The sequence below is a fragment of the Chanodichthys erythropterus genome, chromosome 2, assembly GCF_024489055.1.
Source record: "Chanodichthys erythropterus isolate Z2021 chromosome 2, ASM2448905v1, whole genome shotgun sequence".
Taxonomy (NCBI): Eukaryota; Metazoa; Chordata; class Actinopteri; order Cypriniformes; family Xenocyprididae; genus Chanodichthys; species Chanodichthys erythropterus.
In genome coordinates, this window is record NC_090222.1 from 12,958,483 (window position 1) to 12,975,732 (window position 17,250).

General features: G+C 35.5%; 1 protein-coding gene across 2 annotated transcripts; it reads left to right on the forward strand.

Annotated features, from left to right (window-relative positions):
• The first annotated feature begins 222 nt into the window (after positions 1-222).
• On the forward strand, positions 223-16,174 carry cep76 (centrosomal protein 76). 2 transcript variants are annotated; one of them, XM_067392785.1, is made up of 12 exons: positions 223-955; positions 4,240-4,398; positions 4,516-4,597; positions 6,410-6,634; positions 7,077-7,262; positions 7,578-7,675; positions 10,174-10,302; positions 10,412-10,600; positions 10,722-10,888; positions 11,647-11,980; positions 15,463-15,680; positions 15,857-16,174. In XM_067392785.1, the coding sequence occupies exons 1-12, from the start codon at positions 893-895 to the stop codon at positions 15,993-15,995; spliced, it is 1,989 nt and encodes a 662-aa protein (XP_067248886.1). In that variant the 5' UTR covers positions 223-892; the 3' UTR covers positions 15,996-16,174. The 2 variants fall into 2 exon arrangements, with proteins under 2 accessions (XP_067248886.1, XP_067248878.1); XM_067392777.1 differs by having other exon boundaries at positions 224-955; positions 4,513-4,597.
• Positions 16,175-17,250: the final 1,076 nt, after the last annotated feature.

Consider the following 17,250-nt stretch of genomic DNA (forward strand, 5'->3'; position numbering starts at 1 on the left):
TGCAAATATTGAACATTATACAATTATGTATAGAAAAACAGAAAAAGAACATGGAAAAAATAAAAGCAACTAGTTAATAGTAGATAAATAATAATATAAAATAATATTTAAAAAATCCGGAACAATTGAGTATAAAAATATAAAATATTTTGTAGAGCTTTTGGAGAGTCTATAGCTTTCCTATTCAAAGAGTCTCATACAAATATACTTAATTAAGTGAACAAAAGTTGTATTTTGGTTAGTAACTTGCATTTATGAATGTGGAATTTTTTTCACACACACCTCTTTCATCCTATCAGTGAAGCCAAACAAGTAAATTTTCCTATAAAAAGTGAGAGAGGTCTTGAACACACTGAATATTTCATGAAGCTCTGAATGTCACACCACAATATCGCTGAAGAAGTACAATGCCAAACTAAATGTAAGGCGGTTTCATGGCAGAAAGTACAAGTATGGAATATGTCAAGTATTATTTTCAGAACTACAAGATCCAGGCGCCGAATTCTCATGACGTAATTTCCTAAGTATGAAGGGGCCTCAACGCTGTGCCTGAATTAAACAAAGGAGTTTAATATTTCCTTGAATTTCAGAATTCGTAAAACATTAAAGCTCACGAACGCCATCTTTTGTTAAACGTAATGTACTTCGTTTGTTTTTGTTTTACAGCGTTTAGTGTATTTTAAAACCGCAACTGCAAATATACACAGGCGCTATGACGACAGATTCCCGCTTGCCTTTCCGCCAGGATTTAAAATGTCAGTAGGAGGCGTTGACATCGAGCAACATAAATATACAGTTTGTAAAATCCCCGCATTTGAGGCACACTTTGACTTCAAATGCTTGGTTATAAACCTGTAGTTTAAACTCTTGTGTCATTTTCACGCTCGAAAACATGTCCCTGCCACCAGAAAAAGCAACCGAGTTAAAACAAATAATTCATGACCATTTAATCAAGGTAAGGTGATGATCTGTTTGGTGTTACTTACAAATCATGACGTGTGAGCAAATTATTTATGTCAAAAACCATTACATTCCTGTTTTACATATCATTTTTTTACGATTAAAGTAACTTTGTAGTTCTACAAGCAATAACATTACAAGTTTGTTTTCCGCTGCCATGTTTTTATTTTGTGCTGGTGTTTTTGGGTGGTTGTTATGACTACCACCCATGCTATATTTCTATATTTTCTACTTTTGTGTAATTACTACATGTACAGTGTAGTTAATTTAAAACAAATGAAATGGCAGTTTTTTTAAAAATTAATTTGTCACGCAGCAAGAGGCTAAAATGTGGTTTAAAAAAAGTTTCAAAATAATGCATTTTTCCTTTTTAAAAATCAAAATTTAAATGTTTTAGCTTTTAGTATGAATATGTTATCCTTAATGTTATGAATAAGCTGGTGTGTTCCAAAACAATGACAAAATTCACATTTAGAAGATATAAGCATTCAAAACTTAGTCTCTCACTTCCACTAAAATGGATCATGGATTTTCATGACATCACATCGCACTTTAGATTCTCATCAAATCTTGTGTCCAATCAAATGCTCTCAAGAATCTGAATTCCTGCCCCCTCCTACACTATAAACAGACGCTGATGCAGCTGAAATCGGTCATTTGTTCACACATTTACTAGTTTCTACATGGTGAATGGCACATAGTGCACTTTATAGAGTATAGGGAACGATTCAGACAGTGTAAATATGCTTTACTTTGACGTGAAAGAAGTCCGTTTTTGCGTTAGTATGACGTGAACCGACACAGTGCGAGCACAGTCTGCTCTGGTCCAGACACGATCATATCTGCGAATCGGCTCAGACCACAAAAGGTACATGATTATATCATGAAAGGTAAATGTTATATTTTACAGTGACATAGAGGAGATTAGGAGGAGAAACAGTTAGATATTAAAGGATTAGTTCACTTTCAAAAAATTTTCCTGATAATTTACTCACTCCCATGTCATCCAAGATGTTCATGTCTTTCTTTCTTCAGTCGAAAAGAAATTAAGGTTTTTGATGACATTCCAGGATTATTCTCCTTATAGTGGACTTCAATGGACTCCAAACGGTTGAAGGTCAAAATTACAGTTTTAGTGCATCTTCAAAGGGCTTTAAAAGCTTACGCTGTAGGTCCTACGGCTTCCCTATTCTACATAGAGAAAAAAACGAAACTGGCGCCACATTTGTTCTGTAAGTAGAATAGGGAAGGTGTAGGACATACAGCGTAAGCTTTTTGAAGAATACGAAAGTGCGGTTTTGGTGGAAGCACTTGGAAGGCGATCATTTGTGTATATCCTCCTGGGACCCAACATTTTTTTTTTTTTTTTTGAATTTAGCATTTTTTTCACGTCATTATATTGTTTAGAGCATAAGAAACAAATGAAAAAATAAATTTTTTTAAAAATTATATTTTATTCATATGTTATGATATGTCCTCTGTAGTGGACACCAGGACTAAGTTGTTTAAAAAATAAAATGACATGAAATGACATTTATATGCAAAAACAATGGAATTTTTTTTTAATCACCAATCAATTTTTAGGCTTCAATATTGTTTTTAACCAAACTATGTATAAAGATGATTCTCAACTATGTTATGAAACATATAATGGAATTAATTGATATACCATTTTACTTTATGCAATATGAGGGTAAAATGGCCATACATCGGTTTTCCCATTCAATACAATGTATCTATACACTGTATCTAATTTGCATATTAATGTATTCTTGGAGCAACATGCAATGAAAAAAGAAGTGTAATAATGGGAGCAATAATTGTTAACATTTTCATAATAATATCTAATAATTAATAGGAATACTGACATATAATTTCTTTCCCTATTCACTTGTTGTGTCTCCTAAAATGCCTGATAAACATGATTTAAGTCCTGGTGTCCTCTACAGTGGACATGTATGAAATCAATGTTCTGTTTCATAACAGAAAGTCATATTTTGATTTGAAACCCCATAACATTTTCCTGAGATGTTGATTTATAATAAACAATTTGAAATTAATCCGATTTAAATAAATTTTAAATTTAATCACAAAATATTATCATATTTCCATAAGAGTGCTAATTTTCATTTTCAGTCATAATTAAAGACCAAGAAGTTGTTGTTGTCATGGGGAAACCTCTAAAAATCTGGTATCTCTGCAAAGCCCTGAATGTGCTCTTTACAGGACATCCAGACTTAAAACTGTGACATGTATGATGTCAGAGAAAATCACTCAAATATAATGTCCACTACAGAGGACAGAAGTCTATTCCTGGGTCCCAGGAAGCATATACATTTGTATTTTTTTTAGAAAATGACCAATCGTTTCTTTATATAAGACCCTTATTCCTCATCTGGTATCATTTAAAGCCCTTTGAAGCTGCACTGAAACTGTAATTTTGACCTTCAACCGTTTGGAGTCCATTGAAGTCCATTATAAGAAAAATAATCCTGGAATGTTTTCATCAAAAACCTTAATTTCTTTTCGACTGAAGAAAGAAAGACATGAACATCTTTGATGACATGGGAGCGAGTAAATTATCAAGAAAATTTTATTTGAAAGTGGACTAATCCTTTAAAAGGAAACAGAAGTTTCACTTTATTAGTGAGGACTAATATAGACTTCCATTGATTTTTATATCAGGTTAATGATATTTTCTATCACCTAACCAACCCCTACCCCTAAACCTACACATCACAGAAAACGTTTGCCATTTTTTGAATCTCAGAAAAAAACAGTTTTTAGTATTTATTTATTTATTTATTTTTTTAAGACCTTGGGTTTACTGGGACACGAAGGGTCCTGCCAAACCATGTTTACATTGTAATACCCATGTCGTTATATATATTTGTGTCTTCATAAACCATATATACAAAAAAAAACAAAAAAAAACACACATTTGTTTATTAGTGAGGAATAATTGCATAGACTTCCATTGCTTTTATATCAGGTTAATTTTATCCCAACCTCTACATCTAAATCTTACCCATTACAGAAACATGTGCAAAACAATAGATTTAAATATAAACATGTTTTGGCCAATTAATAAGCCTTTTTAACCAGTGAGGACCTGTAAAATTTCCTCACTAGTCAGTTGTCATAATATTTCACTTTATAAGTGAGGACATTTGGCCCTCACTAGCATAGCCAAACCTGTACACACACATATACCTGAAACTTGATTTTAGAAAAAGAAAAAAGTAAAGTAATGTTATTTGTCAACTGACCAATTTTCAGATGGATATCCATGGAAAGATTCGTGATGTTTTAGCGGAGACAGTGAGGGGTGATGGGCACCATGGACAGCGCTCACTCTCTGAGGAAGACTTCATACATGCACTCCAGCGGAGGGGAATCGTGGATGATGTGATGAAAGACCTCAACTTTACAAATGTGGTATGAATATTCAGATTTTTGAACATGTATTACATACATTGAGATTACAAAAACAATGCATCCTCACCAAAACACATATTTTATACCTCTATAAATGACTAGTTGGTTTCTCAGCAGGATGTTTCTCACACTGAAGCCGATACTGTGAACAAGTCTGCGACCCGTTTTGTGGACAAGAACATCACACAGCTGAAGACAAGTGAGTGCTTAAAGGGTCATCATTTACTCACCTTCATGTCATTCCAAACTCACAAGACTTTTGTTCATCTTTAAAACACAAATGTAGTCATTTTTAATGAAAACTGAGAGATTTCTGTCCCTCCATTGAAAGTCTATTCCACTTAAACTTTGACACTTCAAAAGGTTCATAGACGTCAAGCAAGTAGGGTTGAGCTTCTGTTTACCATATTTGATGTGCTCTATGCATGTGCATTGATCAATGTTTATATGCGAATAAAAGCCTAAAGTAAATCTGTTCATCATATAAAGCAATTGTGTCTCTTCAGAACACTTAAATTGCTTTGTTCAGATGGATTACTTTTACAATGTCTATGAATTTTTTTGAAGTTTTAGTTGAATGGACTTTCAACGGAGGGGCAGATTTAATTAATAATCAGGTTTCATTAAAAATATCTTCATTTATGTTTTGTATATGAAAAAAAGTCTTGAGTAATAGACCTTTGTCAGGTTAGGTACCATATTGAATTTAAAGGTGCCCTCGAATGAAAATTTGAATTTATCTTGGCATAGTTAAATAAGAGTTCAGTACATGGAAATGACATACAGTGAGTCTCAAACTCCATTGTTTCCTCATTCTTATATAAATCTCATTTGTTTAAAAGACCTCCGAAGAACAGGCGAATCTCAACATAACACAGACTGTTACGTAACAGTCGGGATATGGTATATTAATATGTATGCCCCCAATATTTGCATATGCCAGCCCATGATCCCAACATTATGAAAGGCATTAGACAAGGGCAGCCAGTAACATCTGGATCCGCACAGATGAATCAACAGACTAGGTAAGCAAGCAAGAACAATAGCGAAAAATGGCAGATGGAGCAATAATAACTGACATGATCCATGATATCATGATATTTTTAGTGATATTTGTAAATTGTCTTTCTAAATGTTTCGTTAGCATGTTGCTAATGTACTAAATGTGGTTAAAGTTACCATCGTTTCTTACTGTATTCACGGAGACAAGAGCCGTCGCTGTTTTCATTTTTAAACACTTGCAGTCTGTATAATTCATAAACACAACTTCATTCTTTATAAATCTCTCCAACAGTGTAGCATTAGCCGTTAGCCACGGAGCACAGCCTTAAACTCATTCAGAATCAGAAGTAAACAATATAACAGTATACAATACTCACATAATCTGACGCATGCATGCTGCATGCATGACGAACACTTTGTAAAGATCCATTTGAGGGTTATATTAACTGCGTAAACTTAGTTTAGGCACTGTTCAAGGCAAGCATGAGCTCCGTGGGCGGAGAGCACGAGATTTAAAGGGGCCGCACAGCATAAATCGGCTCATATTTAATGATGCCCCAAAATGGGCAGTTAAAAAAATGAATGAAAAAAAAAATCATTCAGGGGACACCTTAGACTTATATTACATCTTGTGAAAAAAACGTTCGATGGCACCTTTAACGAATGAAAACAAGGCTGTGAGGAACTTACAAAATGGCACACCACTTTCCGAACTGTTTTATTGGGTTTTTGTCTACTGAAAGTCATCATCTTAACAATTGGGATGTTGTTAAACAACAATACAATCCATTAAACACAATGTACTTCTATCCATCGCAGCCTCATCTTCATTCCTGACAAAAAGTAAGTAAGCCTCTGCCCTGACTAAGGTCTATTGATATCACTTTCATAATAGGGAAAAGAAGCCTTCTGTCCACCATCTTTTGTGTCCTACTGAAGAAAGAAATGGAGGCTTAAATGACTAAATTGTCATTTTTGAGTGAACTAACCCTTTAAAAACTTTCACCAGCTAACATCAGTCCACTACGGAGATACCTCTACCTACAAGTTCTGGCTGGTAAGGCTTTCCTGGAACATTTGCAGGAGCCAGAGCCTTTACCTGGTCAGGTGTGCTCTACATTCACCCTTCATCTCCACTTCCGCAACCAGCGCTTCCGCTCCAAACCAGTCCCATGTGCTTGTGAACCAGACCTACAGGAGGGCTTTCTTCTGGAAGTCCATAGAGATGGCCCAGGTTTCTTATGCAACCCTACTTATACTAGCAGCATAATTCATTTCAAGAACCTTTCATGTGTAAAGGCCTGCTCACACCAAGGATGATAACAATAATGATAAAGATATAGTTTTAAGAATCATTCTAAATGCAAAAGAATACCAGAGTCCACACCACAGCTATAACAATACGGCACAGAGAAACCATATCATTGGAATCACTTTCACAATGATTTTTTCCAGCTGATGAATGATATAAACATTGACAGCCAATCAGAATCCATCCTGCTTTAAAGAGTTTGAGCATTTAAAGTGGCAGACGACATAACTGCTGCACATGCTTATAATAAACAGAACAATACTGTGCATTGGTGTGGACGCTGATATTGTTATAGTTATCTTTATAGTTATCATTCTTGTTGTGAACAGGCAGGCATTAACTCTGTGGTATTGTTGTGGTACAGGAGATGCTAGCAAGATGGCTGATGCAACCACCATGTTGTCCATCTGTGATCCAGTGCATATGGTGCTGATTAAAACCGACACATCTGGGGACACAACACTCGTTTCTTCTTATTTTCTTGACTGGCGAACAGTTCTCAGTTCTCCCAATGGAAAAAATGGTGTCTCAGTAGAACTACTAGGAGTGGGTAAGCAAAAGTCATATTATTAAAATGATTTCCTTTCAAAAATACCAATTCTGACATCATTTACTCATCCTCATGTCATTCCTGTATGACTATCTTCACAAAAGAAGATATTTTGAGGAATGTTTTGTCCATACTTTTAAAAGTCGGTGGGGTCTGAAACAGCGTTGGACCCAACTAACTTTTATTGTATGCACAAAAACAGTTAAAACATTCTTCAGAATATCTACTTTTGGAGAATTTTCATTTTGGGGTAAATTATCCCTTTAAGTTGTTAATCCATTTGCCTATACGTGTGCTTATGGTTTTTTTCTTCAGGCAGTGAATGTAAAGTACCTGCTGGTGTTCTGAATCTGAAGTTGGAACTGTATCCTCCCCTTACTGAGACCCTGAGCCCTGAAGTCATCACCACCCAGGTGAATCATTTACTATATAAATGCTTCAGTTTATTGATTAGCTCCAGTCATAACCATGCAATAACCAGTCCCTATTTACATTACAGGAAAAAAATTGGAATTACATTTGTAACTTATGCACTATTCTATGACATTTTCAAGTACAAATAGTGTGAGTAGTGCATCCACACTGAAAATTTCAAAAAGAAAAAGAGCATTTTAAAGGGTTAGTTCACCCAAAAATGAAAATTATGTCATTAATGACTCACCCTCATGTCATTCCAAACCCATAAGACCATCTTCGGAACACAGTTTAAGATATTTTAGATTTAGTCTGAGAGATTTCTGTCCCTCCATTGAAAATGTATGTACGGTATACTGTCCATGTCCAGAAAGGTAATAAAAACATCATCAAAGCAGTCCATGTGACATCAGTGGGTTAGTTAGAAGTTTTTGAAGCATCTAAAATACATTTTAGTCCAAAAATAACAAAAACTATGACTTTATTCAGCATTGTCTTCTCTTCCGGGTCTGTTGTATATCCGCTTTCACTCCACAGCGACGCTGCTTCTTCTTCTTTCCTGTTTTATGGCGGTTGGCATCCAGCTTATTGGTGCATTACCGCCCCCTTCTGCGCTGTTGATGTGTTATCTAGTGCGCTCGAGCTTCATTTACAGTCTGAGGGAGACGCACGCTGTATTCAAGCATTGTTTGTATTTTGGTGTTGCTATATTTTTTTTTTAATGGCGCATAGGTGTGTATGTCGCGGATGTCCTAATCGCGTCACTGTCTGGAGCAGAAGGGGGCGGTAATGCACCAATAAGCCGGATGCCAACTGCCGTAAAACAGGAAAGAAGAAGCCGCGTCACTGTGGAGCACTGTGAAAGCGGATATACAACAGACCTGGAAGAGAAGACAATGCTGAATAAAGTCGTAGTTTTTCTTATTTTTGGACCAAAATGTATTTTAGATTCTTCAAAAACTTCTAACTAACCCACTGATGTCACATGGACTACTTTGATGATGTTTTTATTACCTTTCTGGACATGGACAGTATACCGTACATAAATTTTTTAATGGAGGGACAGAAGGCTCTCGGACTAAATCTAAAATATCTTAAACTGTGTTCAGAAGATGAACGGAGGTCTTACGGGTTTGGAACGACATGAGGGTGAGTCATTAATGCCATAATTTTCATTTTTGGGTGAACTAACCCTTTAAATACCTGGATGATGCACTAAATTAACAGAAAAAATGAAGTGTGGAATGTTGGACACTTCATGCACTCAACTGTCGTAGCTTTAATTATGTAGTGGAGGGGGACTCCGATGTTAAATGACAAAATACATAGTGCATAAGTACATGGTGTATAAGTGCATAGTGTATAGTGCGTCAGTAGGGACGCAACTTAAAAGTTCATCTTTGTAGAAACAGCAGTTCTACTGCTAAAAGGACAATTCAGACAATGAATCAAATGTTTCTGGTTTTAAATATTCTGGAATGTCTTTCCCCCTAGACTTCCATTGTATGTGCATTACTGTAAATATGATTTATTGTGTCCCTCTCTCTTCTTTTTCTTCTTCTTCTTCTCCCAAGTCTATGGCAGGTCATAGGACGTTTCTGAAAATGGCACACAAATAGAGGACTGTCTGAACTGATAACAGCAAAATTGGAACCTTTAGCTCAAATCTTTTAGTGCCACCAACAGCTCAAATGGTTTCAATTTCCACACAACTAGATTTTCCACCATATTGAATTAAAAACTACATTTTGCAAAAATTCTTCTCTAAATTTGGCTCAGATCATCATTAGAGCATCGAACAATCCCCAGTTTTCTGACATTGGCCATTTAGAATTTTGTTGCAAAGCGCATTAGTGTAGTGTTTATTTGGAACGTTTGGAACACCTGCAACATCATTAAACACAGATGACACTTGAGTCACTCATTAGAGAAGTTTAAAGTTTGATAGTATAATACAGTAAATAAATACAATATAAATTACCAAACATTTTTGTAAAATACACATTTAAATATGTATACATTTATAAATACCAATAAACGCCATATTGAATTTAACAGATGAAAACAAGGCTGTGAGGGATAGACTTGCAGTCTTTACAATGGTATGTACTGTATAAAGGTCCTAGATCACATACTGTAACTTTCAAAACTATTTTATATAGATTTGTATTCTGTTTCTTTTTCTCTGAAAGATTTTGTCGGCTGGACAATTGGTATGTTCTTAAACAACCGTACAATCCATTGAACACACTATACATCCCTCAAAGCCTCATTTTCATTCCTGTCAAAAAAAGAAATATGCTACTGCACTTTTCCACAGTCTGCTATTTGTTACTTCTTTTTTTTCCACTTTAACCCAGAACATTCCTAGTATTTGCTCACTAAACATCATTTATCCATCAACAAGACTTTCTAATTATCATTATTTCTCTATTTTCAAGGTTTGTCTTGTAACAATTTGCCTAAATTAGAAAGTTTTTGAACGTTTTTTTTCCAGCAATCCCTGGAGAGACAGAAAACGGCAGAGAAGGAGAGGCTGTTTTTGGTATATGCCAAACAGTGGTGGCAGGAGTTCTTGGAGATTCGACCCTCACACCAGTCCAAACTTGTGAAGATCTTTGCACAGGTGACCTTACTGAGCACCTTACTGGTGAATGTTGATATAAGCATATTGGTGATTTATGCTTGTGCATAACAGTTTTTAATTCAGTATTTAATACTTTTGTGTTTTCCAGGACGAAAATGGTGTGAACCGGCCTGTATGCTCATATGTACGTGTACTGCGTGCCGGAAGGTTGCTTGAGAGTCCGCGGCAGGCTGCGCGTTTCGTTAGCTTATTAGCTCAGGAGAGAGCGCCTGTGGTAGGGGGAGGAGTCAGGCAGGAGCAGTGGTGCTCTATGATGGCATTTCTGTGCAGGAACAAGGCAAGACATCCTGTTAAATGCTGATCTAAAACTAAGAAACTAAAACTCTAGAGTAAAATATTAGAATTTTTTGAACATCGACTAATTTTATTGCATTTATTAACATGTTTTTTGTTGTCAGGGTGACTGTGAGGATCATGCCACGTTGCTGTGTAGTCTGCTGTTGGGATTTGGACTGGATGCTTATGTATGTGTGGGCACCAAAGCCAAGAACATTCCACACACCTGGGTCATGACCTGCGGTACAGACGGCTCCATCACCTTTTGGGAAAGTTTCACTGCACACAGGTAATAATTCATATATTTTAACTGTTCTTACCTTCTAGATTGCCCTTAACATGGCTCCAGACTAAAAAAAAAAAAGCCAAATGGCTTTTTTTAGTCTACAAATTACATAATTGCTCAGTGGTTTTGCAAATATTTGATTAGATATTTGTTAACTGAACAGGTGTCCCTAATAATAAAGTGGCCAGTGAGTGTGCATACATAGTATTTTTAGTATAGTATTTATTAATATTTTGAATTAGCTTTTATTTTTATATTTTCATTTGTTATTTTATTTTTAGTTTGTTTTAATTTTCTTATGTGCTTTATTTTGTATTTATTTTGTAAAATATTTGTTTAGCTTTAATTTATTTTTATTTCAGTTTTAGGTTTATTAATTTTACTACTTAAACTTATTATAAAATTTCTCATTTCTAATTTTTTTTAATCTAAAATTTATTTATGTTATTTTATTTCAGCTTTATTTCAAATAATGAAAATGTTTTAATATTTATACTTTTATTTAACAATTACAAAACGGGTTGTGAATATGTATCTTTAATTACAAGTAACAGTTTCTGGTTCTTTCGGAATTAGGCATAAACTAATTTATGCAGTTCAGTGAGTTGTGAACTTGGTAATTAAACAAGTATGATTCAAATGGATATCAAGTTTGTGGCTGTTTTGTGAACATTTTGAGGGATTCATTAAAAAGAACTGTTCATAGAAGTATATGATATCTTGCTTTAAGACAAACTTTCCTGCTTTATTTTCTGTACTAGATACCTTCACAGACCAATAGACCCAGATGCTCCTCCCATGGTCCCCCAACCAAAACCGACTCACCCTTACCGGACACTCGGCTGCGTCTTCAACCACAAGACGTTTTTTGCGAACTGTCAGCCATCAGATGCTGTGGAGCTGTGTGTGTTTGACTTCACAGACGGCTCCCGCTGGAAGGCCATGAGTGAGGAGGCGGTGAGATCTGTATGTGCACCCGGCTCCACCTCCTCTCTCCCCCCGACTCCTCCTCTCTGCTCCCCTTCTCTAGTGCCCAATGAGGCCAGCAACCAACTGGAGCTGGAGATGCGCTACCTATTAGCAGAGCATAGGAAGGTAATAAAAACACGCATGCACAAGCAACCTTTGACACAAAAGCAACTTGCGTAATGTGCGTTTCTGAATACAGTTAAAGCGAACTTTAACCCCAAAATGAAAATTCTGTCATCGTTTACTCTCATGTCATTCCAAAATGACAAAAACACCAGTAAACACACCTGCAAACTAGTTGCTTTTTGGTGAAATTCACCATTTTAAATCAAAATATGTAATTTATGTGAAATTAGGGTGAAATTGCAAGCACAATAAGCTTGACAAGAATTGAAAATGGGCTACTTTCCAGGAGATTGGAGTGAGACCATAGATAGATAGACGTCTCTTCATAGATAGACGTTTCTCCAGGTGATGCGATCTTGGTGCTCTTAGTTCACTTTAATGAAAACTACCCCATGATTTACTCACCCTCAAGCCATCCTAGGCATATATGACTATATTCTTTCAGACGAATACAATCAGAGTTATTTTAATAATCACCCTGATGCTAAGCTTAATAAAGTAAAATAACTAGCTTTCGGCCAAATGGCCATAAGGATTCTACTTGCATCTAAAGCGTAACTTACGCAACATACTACTGGTATTACGCTACGTCATGACGTACTGCGCTACGTCCTACATTATACAGCGCGTAAGTAGGCATGTGACGGTATCAAATTTTCATGTTGCGATTAATTGATGAAGCTTTTATCACGGTATACGGTATTATCATGATATTAAAATAAGTTGCAAAACCATTTTTGTCATAGTTTAACAGGTTTAAGAACTCTTTTTGTAATAAAACAAAAACAACTCTGACTGAAATTTTCAAACAGATTAAAATGCAAAAGAATTAGGCTATAACGAACAACAGATAACACTTTACTCTATTTAATGCATTAACTAAGATTGAGCAATAGCTACATTTGTTACAGAAGGTGTTATTTTTTTTTTAATGTTAGTTTAGAAACAACTGATCATTGTTAGTTTAATCTCAGGTCCATTAAATAAGTTATTTTGATGTTAGTAATGTTATTAAACCGTAACTAAGAAATTAATACTTTATAAGAATTTTTATTGTCAGTTAAGTGATAATGAATTAACATGTTAACTAATGAAGCTGTATGTTTTCAAGTTTTACTGAACAATAACAAATAATCAGAACATTTCTAATCATTAGGGCATGTTGTAGTCCAGATTAAAATATAAAAATGTTTAGGTTTGAAAATAAATATCCTTTTAAGACTTTTTTAAGTATTCAGTATTTGGTGCTGTGATGAACAACACTGAGATTACAAAAAAATGAATGGCTGTTTGAAGCATTTTAAAAACTTCACTAGCGCAGTTACTTTGTTTGCATGGTTTCCGTGGTAACCGCTGCACGCTGCTGTTCCATCAGCGCCCTCTGCTGTCAGAGAGTGAACACGCACTTTCATTCAGCTCGTCTCAGTCACTGGTTCCGCTTCTTGTGCACGTTGGGATTGTTTACATCTGAGCGCGTGTCCTTTTGACGCAGAATACAGCGGTGTTGTGCATTTTATAAGATTGATGGGTAAAGTATTCTTAATTGCCTTATAAAAAATTAATAATTGGTAATAAATTATTATTTACGGTATTCTGAAGTGCCGACGATTACAATATCGTGCATATTCATTATCGCGATTTATCGCATTACCGAATATCGGCACAAGTCTACGCGCAAGTTACTCTTTAGACATAAGTAGAATCCGTTTAGCCGGAGGCTATTTATATTACTTTATAGCGAGTTAAATACGGATATTTGTCTTACACAAACGCATCGCTTCACTTCAGAAGGCCTTTATTAAAGGTACAATGTGTAAAATTTGGGAGGATCTATTGACAGAAATACAATATAATATACATAATTATGTTTTCAGTGGTACATAAAGACCTTACATAATGAACCGTTATGTTTTTATTACCTTAGAATTAGTCATTTCTATCACATACACCGCGGGTCCCCCTCTATGCCAAGTCGCAATTATGCTCCCAAAACGAACTTAAAAAAAAGGGCTTCGTTTTGGCCTGATTTTGTTCGAAATGACGTCACATCAGTTCATTCTTCGATTTCGTTTGAAGTATATCAGGGCCTTTATGATAGATGGATTGTGCACTTTTTTTGAGCTTTAAACTGGTGGTTTCCGTGCACCAGGGTGATTATTAATATAACTCTGATTGTGTTTGAAAGAACACCTAGGATGCCTACATGAAAATCCCTCATATTTCGGCAAAATCGCCATTTTGAGGGGGGTGAACTGCAGTTCATATTCAGTGAATTGCGAACAGGTGCGCGTGCCAGTAGGGAGCGCAAGTGCATGGAAATATTAATGCGAAGGGCCTTGCATCACCAGTGCAGACCACCATCAGAAGCTGAAAATACGCCTGGCCTCTGCGATTTACCTGACTGAATTTGGTGAGTGATGGTTTCAAAAATTTTAATATTTTCTGGTATATCTAAATTAAGTTACCCAGGAGCTCTGTTGACATAGACTTAGCTAACGTTAGCTACATCTTGATGAATTGAGTCATTGAACACAGCAGGAGATAACGCAACATTAGCTAGCTAGCTAAAGCTCCGGTGGAAAATTATTAGCTAACGCTACCGTTTTTGAGGAGGTAGATTTTGAGGTGAGGGGACTGACAAGGCAGAAGGTAAAGTGGTCCACCGTTCTATCAATAAGCAGACCTGCCAACCTGTACGCAATTTGCTTAGCGGATATGCATTTTGACTTCAAAGTACCCTGGTACGATTTGTCACTCTAAACTACGCAAAAACCTGGTGACGCCTCTGTGCACGCGCAGTCCTCAAATCAAGCAACAGCAAAAGAAGAAGAGTTCGACCAATCATAGCTCTAGGTTCTTCCACCAAGTAGCAAGTGGGGATGATTGACAGATGCGTAAAGCCTGTCATTAAAAAGAGACTGAAAATCGACACCAATAAAGATTCCCGCTCGATCCCCCTTCAAAATACTTAGTAAGGAGGCCATAATAATTTTTGACTTCATGGCTGAAGTTAAGTTTCTCCAGCTCTCCCCAGGTTGGCAAAAAAAGCATCTCAAAATGCATCAGATTGATGCTTTAAAATATGGAATATTTAAATTTTTCTTACGGGGGACCATTCCCCCGGACCCCCCTAGAGGGATAATATCCTTCTTACCTTTTTCACCCCTGACCCGTTTTCATGCCTGAGGATGGCTTAAGTGTGAGTAAATCATGGGGTAACTTTCTTTTTTAAAGTGAATTAATCCTTTAATTTTATGTTCAATGGAAGAAAGAAAGTGACTTTGGAAGTTTGGAGCAACATAAGTATTAGTGTATTATTATTATTATTATTTATTTTTTATTTATTTATTTATTTATTTAAATCTCAGTTTACCACAGATGTACAAGACTACTTTCTTGCAATTGAAAAACCAGCAGGAAATTATGGCTGACAGATTAGCTTTTTAACATGCTTTTGAAATTAAGTGGATATCTATCTGTAGGATCTTGGTCTGGCAACGGTCTGGGATGATCACCTGTCATACCTGCTGTCGGCAGCGTTGTCGGCATATGAACTAGAGCGCTGTACAGGTGTATCATGTGGAAACGAGGAGTTTCAGGATGCTGTGAGAAGGGCAGTGCCCGACGGACACACTTTCAAAGGCTTTCCCATTCATTTCTTGCACCGTAATGCACGCAGGGCATTCGCTACTTGCCTCAGGTACCTTAACAAACAAACTGATCTACCTTTTAAATGTCTGCTTATTAACTGATAAGCTGTTTAGACAAGTACTTTTGCAATTTCGTTTGGTGCTATTCTGCAGAAATCAAACACTGCAGCTTTAACAAAGACAAGCAACTACCATCTACTAACTCGTTCTCTTATGTATCACTCAGGTCACCGTTCTGTGAAGAGATCGTTTGCTGCCGAGGGGATCATGTGCGACTGGCGGTGAGGGTTCGTGTTTTTGCTTATCCAGAGTCAGCTTGTGCTGTTTGGATCATGTTCGCTTGCAAGTACAGATCTGTGCTGTGACAGAAAGCTGCATGATCATTCACCTCAGGTTTACAGAATTCACAAGCCTCCTACATATCTGCTAGGTTTAGAGTATTATTATGAGTTTTGGAATTACATGTATGACTTGTTATATTATCTGTGCTGCTCATGTATGTTCAGTACAACAGTTTGTGTGTGTGTGTGTCATCTGTTATAAAATGGTATTTATGGATATATTTTTCTAAATAAATTTTACAATACCCTTTTTTTTGTCTTTTGCTTGGTTTCTTTGTTGTGCCATTGCACTACTTAAAGGTTGTCAGATACATTATTGGTGAAACATTTGGAATAATTAAGGTTAGTTTTTTTTCTCTCCATGTTTTGGAAAGAAGTGTCTTATGTTCACCAAGGCTGCATTTTCTTTTAAATAAAAAATACAGTAAAAATACAAATATAGTAAAATATAATTCTAACTTAAAATAACTGTTAGAATGATTTCTGAAGGATCATGTGACACTGAAGACTGGAGTAATGATGCTGAAAATTCAGCTTTGCCATCACAGGAATAAATTACATTTTAAAATATAATAAAACAGTTCTTTTAGATTTTTATCTTACCTTATATTTTATCAAATCCAGCCTTGGTGAACATAAGAGACGTCTTTCAAAAACATAAAAAAATAAAATAAAAAACATTACGCTGAACAATTGACTGGTAGTAGTGTATGTATATTTTTGTATTTTGTGCCGTCTCAAACTTTTAACATTTTTAAAAATGTTGAGTGGATCAGATTTAATATTGCTACGGAAGAGGATTAGGGCCAAGCAATAATAAAAAAAAATAAAGCCATCTCGAGATTAAAGTTGTTAAATTTTGAGAAAAAATGTCTAGATAAAATGTTGAGAATAAACTCGTTAAATTACGAGAACAAATTAGTTAAATTGTGAGAAATGTCGTCAAATTTCGAGAAAAAAGTTTATTGTAATTTAACGAGTTTATTCTCAACATTTTATCTTGACTTTTTTCTCGAAATATAACAACTTTAATCTCGATGGTTTTTATTTTTTTATTATTGCTTGGCCCTAATCCTCTTCCGTAATTGCACCATAAAATGTTTGATAATGTTTTATTAGTCTAAAATATGTATGAAACAAACTAACTTATTTCCACTCTCTTAGGGACACACGTGTATCATATTTAAATGTTAAAAAAATGTTTTATTCATTTATTTTTAATATTTATTTTCTTTATTATTCCAAATAACAAGAGTCATTCATTTATATATATATATAT

Excerpts from the sequence above, each read along its gene's own strand:
- cep76 (XM_067392777.1), top strand. The coding sequence starts at position 893 with ATGTCCCTGCCACCAGAAAAAGCAACCGAGTTAAAACAAATAATTCAT. Across the intron at positions 4,399-4,512 it reads ACCTCAACTTTACAAATGTG|CAGGATGTTTCTCACACTGA; the intron begins GTATGAATATTC and ends TTGGTTTCTCAG. Across the intron at positions 6,635-7,076 it reads AGTCCATAGAGATGGCCCAG|GAGATGCTAGCAAGATGGCT; the intron begins GTTTCTTATGCA and ends GTTGTGGTACAG.